The sequence below is a fragment of the Sardina pilchardus genome, chromosome 7 (genome assembly GCF_963854185.1).
Source record: "Sardina pilchardus chromosome 7, fSarPil1.1, whole genome shotgun sequence".
NCBI lineage: Eukaryota > Metazoa > Chordata > Actinopteri > Clupeiformes > Clupeidae > Sardina > Sardina pilchardus.
In genome coordinates, this window is record NC_085000.1 from 9,264,308 (window position 1) to 9,277,434 (window position 13,127).

Below are 13,127 nucleotides of genomic sequence, written 5' to 3' on the forward strand. Positions count from 1 at the left end.
CCTGATACTCCAGTAAAGTGAGATAGCAGTAAGGATTGCAGTCTCGTTGCTAAACAATCAGGGCTGCATATTATCTGGGTCATACAAGGAAACTGAATACTGGCTTGAGAAATGTAACAATGAAATACTGAAGTGAAAAAAAATATTCAATTAAAATAAGTCAGTCATTTGGAAATTCAAAAATACCCACACTTTTAAGTCATTTTATTACTGAAAGGTCAAAACACCAAAGGTTCTTGGAGCATCAATAACATTCCACAGAATACTGATACAGGTAGACTGGTCTGCTGTAACAGTCCAAAGGCACAGAAGATATTATAGGAAGACCTTACACAAAGTATTGAATCAAAACTGTTTTTCAAACATGTAACATGGTAGGCCTTTGAGTTTAAGGGACAAAATAAAAACAAATGCAGGGAGCCCAGTCTGTGGGTGTGTCACATGATCTTTGTGCATTTAACTGGACGTTGCTAACATCAGAAAAAATGGCACATAAATGACTATGGGGATAAGCATAGCCTATTGTCATGGTGTGTGAGCAATGACATTTTGGCTTATTTGAAAAAAAGAGACAGATTTGTATTAAATGCTCTAACAATCCCACAAAGTATTTTGTTACAAACTACTTTTTCCAATCCTGCAAAATAAAGATGACAAAATATGTATTTCAAATACATCTAATTAGAATACTATACTGCAAGATTTTAGTGCTCATCTTTTCTGAGAATTTAACTTGTAATTAAACAAATAACATGTAGGCTACAACCAACCAAGTCTACCACCAGAGTGCGCTGTTCATGTCAGAGGAAGCCTGTGCACAGAGAGCCCACATTTCAAATCAAGCGTGTGTGACACTGGGAAGTGTTGGCCGCATAATATATATGAAAATACTGGCTTCATAGGCTACAGTACACACAGTGGTATGACGTATGTTTTCATTAAAGTGCAAGCATGAGACAGGATCACCTCAAAGCTATAGTGCGCCTTTACTAGCCACAGCTGCATGTGTAAAACACAAGTATATCTTACACAATGGTGACATTCTGGACCGTGGAGTTGTAGAAGGTGTCTATAAGGCCCTGAATGAGCCTTCTGGCCAGTGCGGCTGGGACCTTCAGCACATTTCTGACCAGAGGGGACATCACTCTCTGCTGACCCTCCCCAGGATCTCTCACCCTCAGTTCCACTTCTACAGGGTAGTGGTCACTCACCTCCTCTGCCTACAGAAAAATGCGACAGTTACAGCCAGTGTGCTCCAAGTCCAATCTCAACATGTCTTGTCGCTGACTGAGGTGCAAAGGAGTAGGCAAGAGAATAGGAAAATGGGGTATTAGAACTGTTACTGGAATTATGTCTATGTTAAACATGCACAGCAAAACATTTTATCTAGCTCTGATTCATGATCAGACGGAGGTTTCTTTAGCTGATTCAGTCAGGTTTTTGTAGCGTGTTGGTTCAGTAGAAAGTAGAAAAGCTTGGAGGAATAGGAGATGACAAAATGATCGTTTCGTTGATAGTGATACAAGTGATATAAGTGCTACAGTCTTCATACAGTTGTGCAACTCATCACATTTCATCAATAAGAGAAGACAAGTCAGTGCTGGAAATAGATAAGCATGGAATTTGCGCTTTATATGCCAGAAGGCAGAAGCCAATGGATTAGCCAACTGTTCTCCAATAATAGATGATTTACTGAAGAGGCTAACAAGATAGAAAGTAATGGAAAAAGTGCACAGTATTTAGTATTCAGGCTCTAGCCTGATATCAATTCAGGCTGTATTGAATTCCATGGACATGTAGAATCCATTATTCAAAGAAATAAAATAAGCATAAAACAAAAAGATATACACATTTATAATTATGAAGAAAAATAAATGTGTTTTTTGTTGCAAGTGAAATCTTACGAATGTCAGCATAACATTATGTGCAATCTCAAGCCACCAAAAAATATTATGCTAGACAAAATACAACATTTCTAAGGATAATGTATTCAGTTCTGTTTAAACACTCAAAACATGTTTGTAAATCATACTGTAAATTCCTTATACTTAGCTCATGTGTGGGAAGCACATGTATTTGATACCATGCTAAAACAGGCATATAAAATCATCATTTGACAATTGATCTTAATGCCAAATTAAAAAAATGAGTAAAAATCAAACCGCCAAAGACACCAATTTTCTTTGTGATTGAAGAATGTATCGTAAATAAATAAATGTTTTCCTTAAATGCTAGGGGAAGGAAGTATTTGACCCCCTATGTAACCCTATGGGAATTTAACACATAGGGTTAACATAGGGGCAGGCAGATTTCTATTTTTAAAGGCCAGCTATTTCATGGATCCAGGATATTATGCATCCTGATAAAGTTCCCTTGGCCTTTGAATCTCTAGCTATGGTGAAGGGTGTGTGATGATGTGGGGCTATTTTAACTCCAACGGCCAAGGGAACTTTATCAGGTTTTATTTTGACTATTTTTTTTTAATTAAGACATTAAGATCAATTGTCAAATGATGATTTTATATTCCTCTTTTTAGGCAACTTTAGCATGGTATCAAACACATTTTCTTCCCACTGTACCTTTAAATACCAACACAATACAATTCCATATAGTATTGATATGTGCTTGATACTAGGCTGTTTAGCAGCATAAGTTCAAAGTCAGCATTTTATCAAACCCATGAAAAAAAATGATTGAGAGGTATTTGGATCCTAGTAATGTGCATTTAAAACGTAAGGTAAAAATATCTCTTCTCTTCAAAAATATGACCAGCATCCATCCTCAAATTCATTAGCATATCCTCAGCTTCAGTGCAAATTCCACCCGTCAAATTGGGTTCTTCGGAAAACATTTGTCCAGGCAGTCTCTCTCCTTCTCAGTCGTTCAGTGTGCTTACGAGCGAAGTCATAAGTAAACACAGAGCAGCGAGGAGGAGGTGAGGAGTCGGGGCTACCCTCAGCCCTCCGTCTCTGAGGTCCACCTCCACGGGGTAGTGGTCACTAACGTGGAGAGCCTGTGTGGAGAACAACCGTGATATGATGCAGGGGCTGTGTGACTGAGCGTGTTGCCAAGCAGGCACAAAAAGGCACGTCCACAGGACAGACTAGTCTCCTCAAGAGAGTCAACGGCTCACTTGTGCACTCTGGATGTGGCTATCATTGATTTACTTGACGTTTAAGTGTTTATAACTGTGGCACAGCTGTTGACCCATTGGTAATGTTTCACAAGGGGGAGATAAAAGGATCCAAGTACATGTTTCCATTCAGGATATCTACAGATTGAGAGTCTTGGGTCTGTTCACTCTCCTTGTCCATGTGGACTGTAAGGTAAACTGGTTGTGGCGTAGTCTCATTTCGGTTTTCAGAAAGCAGATTTATTTTGGTGTACAAAATGCCCATTAGCGTTTGTAGAAGAAATGACATATAACCCATTTCAGATTTCCATAGAAGGTCTGATGGTTGAGCTGTGGTACCACTGGGTCTATTGTGTTCAAAAAGGGCTTTTCTTGTCTAACATTCCCCATCATATTACAGATGCACACAAATGCTGTGTTACAGAAGAATTCCTCTTTCAACAGAAAGCCAGAGCTGTAGTTTGTTTTTGTTTTTGCACAATTATTAAATTAGAAGAGAGAAAATAACTGAAATATAAAGATGCCCCAAATAAAGTTACAGTTATAGTAGTAGCATAGAAAAGATAGCATGGGAGTTTGAGAAGTGGAACATGTTGATTTAAACACCATTTTAATGAGAATGTAGCCGTACTCTTTCACGACTCATTTCACTGGAGACTGGATTTGAGCGTGAGATTTGGTGAAGCTTTACCACTCAAATGGCCTTCAAAAATGTTCACTTACCTGCTCCTCAGTCAGACCATACTCATTAGCGAAGTTGAAAGCACGTGCTGAATAGGGAACAATGCCTTGGGCAAAATTCTCTCCATGGATGACGATCCTGAGGAAAGTCAAATTGATTTTAATTGCATCTTGAAATTATACGTTATGTTGATCAAATGTGAAGCAATATGGAAAAGCTCTGTAAATATAGCCTATAGCAGAGTAAGCAATTGTCATTTCATACATTATAATATCTACTTGCATGATGAATCTGTGGTAGAGCTTGCCTTTACATTTAATATAAAATGGCATGTAAGGCAGACCATATCTTATATTACTGTATAGGCCTATGAAAGAGGTCATTATTATTTGTCTTTACAAACATCATAAATACTAAATTCGGGAGATTAACAGTATGTCATATTACCGATCATAAGCACAGGTGGTTGTTTCTTTCACTGTGGTGTCCACGTCATCCCCGATCAGCCATATGAATGAAGGGTCAGTGTAGAGGCGGACGTTCTTGCGGTTCTTCTTCGCTACGTACCCACAGGCAGCGTTGAAGTCACCCAGGAGCATTACATTCTACAGAATAAACAATCATCGACTTTAAAGGACAGTCTGAGTTGTGGAAGGACAGAGGAAAATATATCCCAGCTACAGATTCTCTGACTTACCTCCACCCTCCATTTCCTTTTTATGGCTACAAAAACATCGTAGAGTTCATCGATCTCTTTTGTGGCATTGCTAGGAGATGTGTGTTGTGGTATGAGCACAAAATCCCCCAGAACTGTTCAAAAAAGAAGTTCTGTATTACCAGATCGTATTACCATTAAACGTTCTAAATAGTTAATACAATCAAACTGGAAAGCCACAAAGTAGACATACTGTACTATCACTGAGATGCATGGCATTCACTCTTAAGACTATACAGTTACCTGTTTTTGGTGCTCGAAACCACACCACAAACGGTTCTCTAGCAAAAGCATCCTCGTCTCCTTTCTGTGTGTCAGGATACTGATATTGATCTTTCACACTGACCGTGTCTGTCCTGCAAGAGGGCAATGAGTAAAGGGACAGCTTTTTAAGTTGAGAGAAGCATCATTTGATGAGATAATATAAATTTATATGTAGGCTACATAAGTGCACTCTTAAAATGAATGTGTTAGACAAAACACAAACTGTGTGGTCCTTATCTGGACATACAGTATGTGTCAAAGAAAAGTTGTGTTATTTTCAACACATTCATTTTAAGAGTGTATTTGTATTGACGACATATAGCATATGCTGTTATCATGTTTACACTCAGATATTACCCTGTGGTCCTGACACAGAAGTCTCTTCTCTCACCTGTACACAAACACATACTGCTCCTGATAAGAAGTCCTACCGAGACGCTCACTGGCCACAGCCTCATAAGTGTGTCTAGAGTCAAACCTGAGATGAAGACAGGAAATCACTCTGGGGTTAGCAGACGGAACAGATGCCTACTGTACGTGCAAGCTTTAGCCAACCATCACTGGGTCTGTGTCATGTGGCTGACTGCTGATGGCATAATACCTATTCAGTGCTGCAAGCAGGATGGGAATGGCTTTTCCTTTGTGGTCTCTCACCTCCTGAAGTAGGGTAATGTCACACCTAGTCAGGATCTGCACAAACATTGCACACACATTTTGAGTGGAGTAGTTTTGGCAAAGCTGTTTCTCAGTTTCATGCTTTCCCTTCTCGGTAACACTTTATAATAAGGGTACATGAATTCTCATGAACTAATGCATGAATTAATGCATGAATTACGCATTAGTTGATCCATTAATATATCATGAATCATTATGACTTAACATGAATTCACTGATTGTCATTAATGAATTAATACATAAATAACTCATCATCTTAAGCATTAAGTACGGTTGGCACATCATCATGAATCATGATTAATTACGCATGATCATGATGACTTTTTGTCAGACAAAATCTTGGACATCACGTTAAATGTCACATTTCTTAAGAACAGAAAGTCCCTTCATTCATTTGTCTTCATCTATCTATACATCAGTGGAACAGCTGTAAACCATTACATTGAAAACTCAGGTGAATCATAAAATAATACTCAAATTCATTAATTTATTCAAAACAACAACAGCAAGAAGAAGAAGAAGAAGAAGAAGAGGAAGAAGAAGAAGAAGAAAATACCACTAATGGGTCGGGTGGGTTATCACTCACCTGAATCAGAGTCTGCATGACCGTGGCATCGGATGATTTAGAGTCTCCAAAGCTTCGGACATTGAATGCACATATTTTGAAGGCCAAAACGGGACATAGGAAGCATGCAAGAAACAGTGCTAGAGTAATCCGAGGCCCAGTGCTTTTATTGGCTGTCAGAAGCATGATGGCGCTGTATGAAACAACAGAAAAGAACATCTCTGAGATCTAGCGACATGGTAATTAGCATGGACACGATTGAAATACATTCAGGGCATGTTTACTTGATGTGCGGCCATTTTCCCCTTGCATGGACATGGCCTACAAAAATTGTAACTGTTACTTTTTCTTTTCAGAGGAAAGTCTCTCTTTCTGAGGGAGATTTGATTTGTTTGAGCAAGATCATACTGTTCCTCAGATAAATGTGTCACATTGCCCATTTTTCAAGCATCGTAGTTCCCTGTCAGTTTGAACAATCCATTACTCTATCCAATCAACCAGTCAGTTCATTCTAAAAATGATGCAGGGTGCTCAGCACACTTAAAGGAGATAATAATTGCCTTTATCCTTAAATGGGAAGGAAAATCAAAGGAACCCAATAGAATGAGGAAAAAGGGCTATGTGTAGATTGTCAGCAAGCCAGCACTTATTGACTTAGATATACATTCCTGAGAGGTGATATGCCCTGACATGTGGACCATAAGCTATCAAAAGAGCTGTCTAAGCAAATGCAACTTAACCAAAGAACACTCTTATAATGAAGTTGTTGTCCCTCTCTGGACACCAAGTTGTGTTTAAAAAAAAAAAAAAAACAAGACAAATTGTGATGCTCTCAACACAAGTTGTGTTATTTTCAACACATATTGTGAAACAAATAGGGGGAAACAATACAGAAACTGTCCTATATTGACACAGAAATGTGTTTAAAACAACGCAAGTTGTTCCAACACATTCATTTCAAGTGTGTGTTTTAAGAGTGTCATTTTATAACTGACAGATTAAAGCAACAGCAATAACAACAACCACTTCATGGTTGCTACGTAGATATTCACTCTTTGGATGTTTCAACTATACTCAAAATTTCCACTCAGTAGAAAACTGGGTAAAAAAGAGGAAGTACTGAGTAAAGAAAGAAAAGATAGCCATTCCGTTTGCCTGATAGCAGTATACTCAATGTGGGATCAAATATGGTTTACTCTACCTTTCTGGAGAGGGATCTGTTGTGAAAGTTAAGAAGCTAAATGTTTCTTTTGAGCTGCGCGCTTCCTTGTTGATCTCCCTGAGTTGGCTCTTTGGCCCCACCCACTCTGCTCTCCTTGCAAGGGAGGGGCAACATGTTTCTAAAAATGTAGAACAGTTGCTGTCCCACCGCCCTTTACAGCAGTAGGTGCAGCCCACAAATGGGTACTGCACTGAGATCATTATATCGTTCATATAAATATTAACACACTTCTGATGTCACATTTTGACTCTTCCAGACAAACTTCCATCGCTCTCTCTCTCTCTCTCTCTCTCTCTCTCTCTCTTTCTCTCTAAATCAAGATAAGAAACAATAATTGTGGTTATGGCAATCCCTAGGTTGATCAGAAGGTAAACAAAATGCTTTCTGAAAAGAGGGAAACAGGCTGACTTTCCAAAATGGCCAATGAGTTTACAGATATATGGGATTGTGGTAAATAACATGTTATGTCTGGGAGACATGAGTCACTAGTTTCTACCATGGCTCTGGTCAACTATTTGCCTGTGATCATTTAGTGGAAAGCCTTTATCTGTATATACACTTGTCAGTAATACCATCTGAACTAGTAGATATTGGCTTTCAAGGATCCTTTTAACCAACATTTGTAAGACAACCTAAACAGGGCTAAACACTTTGGTCTATCATCCCTATGACTGTTTACATTTGGTCAGCCGGGCTGATCAAAGTAACAGTAACATGGTTTATTATTGGGGGCCAAGCAGCGAAGCTGCGAGGCAACCCATAGTGATTGTACGTATTCTTATTATTATTATTATTACACATTGCCCATTTCCCAGCCAACCATACACTCCAGAGTTCTGAAATTTGGCACACTCATTCAACTTCAAATTTGCCCGAATCTATTAAATTTACAGACAACAAACCCCAAAACTCCAGCGCCACCAACAGGTCAGGCTGAATTTTTCTAAAAGTTACCCAGGTCTCACATTTTGTCCATTTCTTACCAAACTTGTCACACATGACCTTCAGACAAGGCCACTCAAGACTTATCACTTTGTTAATAAATATTCATAAGCGTTTGCCTGTCACAGCCAATCAAAGTTGGTGACGCACCAAAAAACAGCATGTGAACCTATTCTCTATGTAACCAAAGAACCATACAGTAAAAAGTTGGGATATTTGGTACACTTATTCTCCCTAAGCCAATGACCACATACCTCAATTTTCAGACCCCAGAGCCCAAAACTCCAGCGCCACCAACAGGTCAAAATTCATCAATTTTTCAACAACATTAATGCAAATAACTCTAAAATGCTTAGACCTATCAAGCTGAAACTTGCTCAGTACATTAACGCAATAGGTATAGCCCCACCCACCAATTAACAAGACTTTTCCACAAACGCTGTAGCGCCACCAATAGACCAAGGTCAAAACTTTCAAAAAGTTTCACAGGTCAGAGATTTCATCCGATTCTCACCAAACTTGTCACACATGACCTTCAGACAAGGCCACTCAAGACTTATCACTTTGTTAATAAATATTCATAAGCGTTTGCCTGTCACAGCCAATCAAAGTTGGTGACGCACCAAAAAACAGCATGTGAACCTATTCTCTATGTAACCAAAGAACCATACAGTAAAAAGTTGGGATATTTGGTACACTTATTCTCCCTAAGCCAATGACCACATACCTCAATTTTCAGACCCCAGAGCCCAAAACTCCAGCGCCACCAACAGGTCAAAATTCATACATTTTTCAACAACATTAATGCAAATAACTCTAAAATGCTTAGACCTATCAAGCTGAAACTTGCTCAGTGTATTAACGCAAAAGGCATAGCCCCACCCACCAATTAACAAGATTTTTCCACAAACACTGTAGCGCCACCAACAGACCAAGATCAAAACTTTCAAAAAGTTTCACAGGTCAGAGATTTCATCCGATTCTCACCAAAATTTGCACAGACAATCTTCAGACCATGACTTATCATTGCATTGCTTTATAAAACAATTGACGGAAGTGCTCGCCTGTAACAGCCAATCCAATTTGGCGGCGAAGCCGCCACACAGGAAGTGAACCTATATCTCTGCAAGGCTTTCACGTATCAAGACCAAACTTAGAACATGGGCTCAGAACCCAATTAAGAGAAGCCTCAACAACTTTGGTGCCCATTGACAACTGTGGGGGCGCTATAGTAACAGGAAGTAGGCTCATATCTCAGCGATGCTTACACGTATCGAAACCAAACTTGGTATATGGACTTGGGACCCCACCCTGAGGACGTACAATACATTTGGTGCACTCTGACCACTAGGGGCGCTATAATTAGTAAAACTTTCTCGTATCAACACCAAACTTGGTACGTGGACTTGTGAGCACATCCGAAGGACCTACACTAAATTTGGTGACGTTTGAACACTAGGGGCGCTATAATAAACAACACTTTCACCTATCGACAACAAACTTGGTAAGTGGACTTAGGAACACATCCCAAGGACACACACACAAAAACAAAAAAAATAGAAATTAATTTTGCCTATTTTCTTCACATCCACTCTCTCTCTCTGTCTCAAACCCAGACACAAGTACACACACCCTCCTCTACGGTGGTCGAGGGGGGGGGGGTTCCATTTGCACACGCCCACTCTCCCATGTCATGTCTTTTGACCACTAGGGGGGCGCTATAATCACAGGAAGTCAGCTTATTTTTCATTAATGCTTTCATCTCTCTCTCTCTCAAACCCAGACACAAGCACACACACCCTCCTCTATGGTGGTCGTGGGGGGGGGGGTTCCATTTGCACGCGCCCACTCTCCCATTTCATGTCTTTTGACCACTAGGGGGGTGCTATAATCACAGGAAGTCAGCTCATTTTTCATTAATGCTTTCATCTCTCTCGCTCTCTAACCCAGACACAAGCACACACACCCTCCTCTATGGTGGTCGTAGGGGGGGGGGGGGTTCCATTTGCACACGGCCACTCTCCCATTTCATGTCTTTTGACCACTAGGGGGGTGCTAGAATCACAGGAAGTCAGCTCATTTTTCATTAATGCTTTCATATCTCTCGCTCTCTAACCCAGACACAAGCACACACACCCTCCTCTATGGTGGTCGTGGGGGGGGGTTCCATTTGCACACGCCCACTCTCCCATGTCATGTCTTTTGACCACTATGGGGGCGCTATAATCACAGAAAGTCAGCTCATTTTTCAGTAACGCTTTCATCTCTCTCTCTCTCTCTCAAGCCCAGACAAAAGCACACAAATACTCCTCTATGGTGGTCACAGGGGGAGGGGCGGAGGGGGGGTTGTCTTTCCAAATTTCCAAAGCTTGGCCCCCACATTGCTGCTCGCAGCTTTAATTATTATTATTATTATTATTATAAAAACATTGAATGACTAAATTGACTCACCCTTGCCAGTGGCATGTCATTGAATTTGTGACGAATGACACAATTATGATTCATCTTTGTTTCCAATAAGCATGTCGATAATCCAAACTCGGGTTGAGGAGGTCATTGTGCCCTTTACACAATAAAACACACAAAGAGGAAAGAATCAACCGGCTATTAGATTTACAACTTCTCATTCCAATTAACACTACTCACCATGACAGTTTCAGTTGTCTTCACATAATGGCTATGATCATCTAAAGTAGAGAAAAGGTTCGCACACTTTAAATCCTTCTTTTTAGTTTATTTTCTATTGGCACAAAAAATCTATGATCATCTACACCTGCATTTTGGAGTACAATGCCCACAGATTATTCACAAGCAATTAGAGGTCTTTAACACTTTAAAACAACACAGTGTAGTTCACTTAGAATAATAAACTCATGTTGATGCTAAACTGACTGTAGAATGCGTCTCTTATTGCAGATGACCATCCAGAATGCATTGTAATGTTGCGAGTAGAGCATTTTCGTTGGTTTTAGGTGAACAGGGTCCTCCTTTACGCCCAGTGTTTAATTTTATAAAGGTATAACATTGAAAATGGCAACCATATTTACTTCACATATTTACTTCCTTAAGTTGGTTTGTATAAACACTGAGGGAAATTTAAGTCTTAATTTAAGTCTTTAACTTAAAGTCTTAAACTTAAACTAAAAGCTGCCTTTCTTAAGTTGTCCATCACATCCGTGGCTATGTTGCGAAGGCCTATATCTGCCAGTAAATAGACGTGTATATTAGAACATTTTAAACGATTAAATGAAATATAAAACATTTGGTCACTGTATTACTATTTCAAATGATCTTGTTTTGACTTAACTTTTGTTTTGTCTGTGTGTCATGGTGATTGTAGGTGCTGTGCTGTCCTCTCAATTTATGGAAGTGAATTGATTCCACCAGGAAAGATTTACCTTTCCTGGTGGAATCAATACATATTTCTATTGATGATCACCTTGATTATTGTTTGGGTTTAGAGCACATTTTTTTGGTCTTCATTAAAACATTCAAACAATTGTATCCAAGAAACCCCAAATATGTGCCACAAAACTGCTTGATGAAAAGGCACCTTCACCATTCCTCGTTCAGCTTTGCTTGCAGTTGTGTTGTGTACCAAGATACCAAGAGCAAAATCATGGCAATAAACTTGCTCAAGGTCACTTCAGCTGTGGACCCACCCACCCACATTTTTCCTACTGGTCAGGGATCAAACTGGTAACCCTTAAGTTACAAGCCTGAAGCCCTAACCAGTAAGCCACAGCTCTGACCATGCCAGTAGAGGAGTGGCTCTGATTAAAAAATGCAAAGCACACTCTGAAGAACAATTGCAGTTTCTCCTTCATGTGGTAGATCACCGACGGATCTATCCAGACTGCAAAAAGTCAACACATGGCTGCTAAGCATCAGAAATGAGGGATTGTTGAAAACATTGTGCTATTTTTGAGAATGTTGTCATTGTTGTCATGTCAGTGTTGCTCTGATTTCAATTAAATGTAATTCATTTGCAGCAACTTTTAAAGTGTAACTTCACCCCATAACTCCACCCACTTCACATTTCTGAAAAAGGCTTTCAAAATGGGCAGGACATTCTGAAATGTGGAAGGTAGTGCAGCAATGCTGCAGCCAATCAACCAGGTGATTTTGTGTCAATCTGGGAATGAGTGCTGCAGACATGGCGTATCACAGGTAGGCTAATCAGGGCAGCAGGTGTTGGGGCGTTTCATTCCTGATTTGTAAAGACCCGGTGACGTAGTCTTGGTAGAAAAGTGCAGGACTGCGTCAGCATTCCAATAGCATTTTGGACCAAAATGCCATGCCATGTTTCAACCTGTAGAGGGCGCGGAGAGCTATATCTCCAATACAAAATCATATGAAATTTTACTTTTCTCGGGAAACACGATTTTTGTCAATATTAACCCTAATAGTGTAGGTCACACTTATGAGTAATTTCAATCAATCAACAGCTCAAAAAACATATTTTAGGGGGCATGCATTACACTTTAATATTACTTGCATATCACAATAATGCTGCACAGTTTAACTTAGGCAATCTTCCACTTGATTGAGCTACCTCTAAATATCATTAGAGGTAGTAATTTTTGTCCATTTCTTTGCATATTTCTAATTTTGAAGTTAAAAGGAACAGTTTAAGAGGTTAAAAATGGATTGGATGGAGCTCAATGAGAATAAAACCAGCTAATTAGCTAACAGCTAATAACTGACATTAAGCATGCCAAACTCTTAATATGGTGAAGGTATAGTGTTGATGTGGGGTTATTTTAATTCCAAAGGCCAAGGGGATTTTATCAGGGTGCATAGTGACCTGGATCCATGAATGGCCTTTAAAAATAAAAATAAAAATCCTCTATGGGAATTTAACATGGCCGTTCCAATACTTATGACCCCCTATATTTTAAGGAAAACATTTATTTATTTACAATACAC

At 39.5% G+C, this 13,127-nt stretch overlaps 1 protein-coding gene across 3 annotated transcripts; it reads right to left on the reverse strand.

The window, feature by feature from the left end:
• Window positions 1-207: 207 nt before the first annotated feature.
• dnase1l1 (deoxyribonuclease I-like 1) lies at window positions 208-11,030 on the reverse strand. 3 transcript variants are annotated; one of them, XM_062540660.1, is made up of 9 exons: window positions 10,650-11,030; window positions 6,056-6,227; window positions 5,396-5,484; window positions 5,186-5,272; window positions 4,774-4,886; window positions 4,513-4,625; window positions 4,263-4,420; window positions 3,857-3,953; window positions 208-1,220 (listed from the first exon to the last, which is right to left on the reverse strand). In XM_062540660.1, exons 1-9 carry the CDS (start codon window positions 10,667-10,669, stop codon window positions 1,026-1,028), a joined length of 1,044 nt encoding a protein of 347 aa, XP_062396644.1. In that variant the 5' UTR covers window positions 10,670-11,030; the 3' UTR covers window positions 208-1,025. The 3 variants fall into 3 exon arrangements, with proteins under 3 accessions (XP_062396644.1, XP_062396645.1, XP_062396646.1); XM_062540661.1 differs by lacking the exon at window positions 10,650-11,030 and adding an exon at window positions 7,236-7,334; XM_062540662.1 differs by lacking the exon at window positions 208-1,220 and adding an exon at window positions 1,602-3,013.
• Between the last annotated feature and the right edge of the window lie 2,097 nt (window positions 11,031-13,127).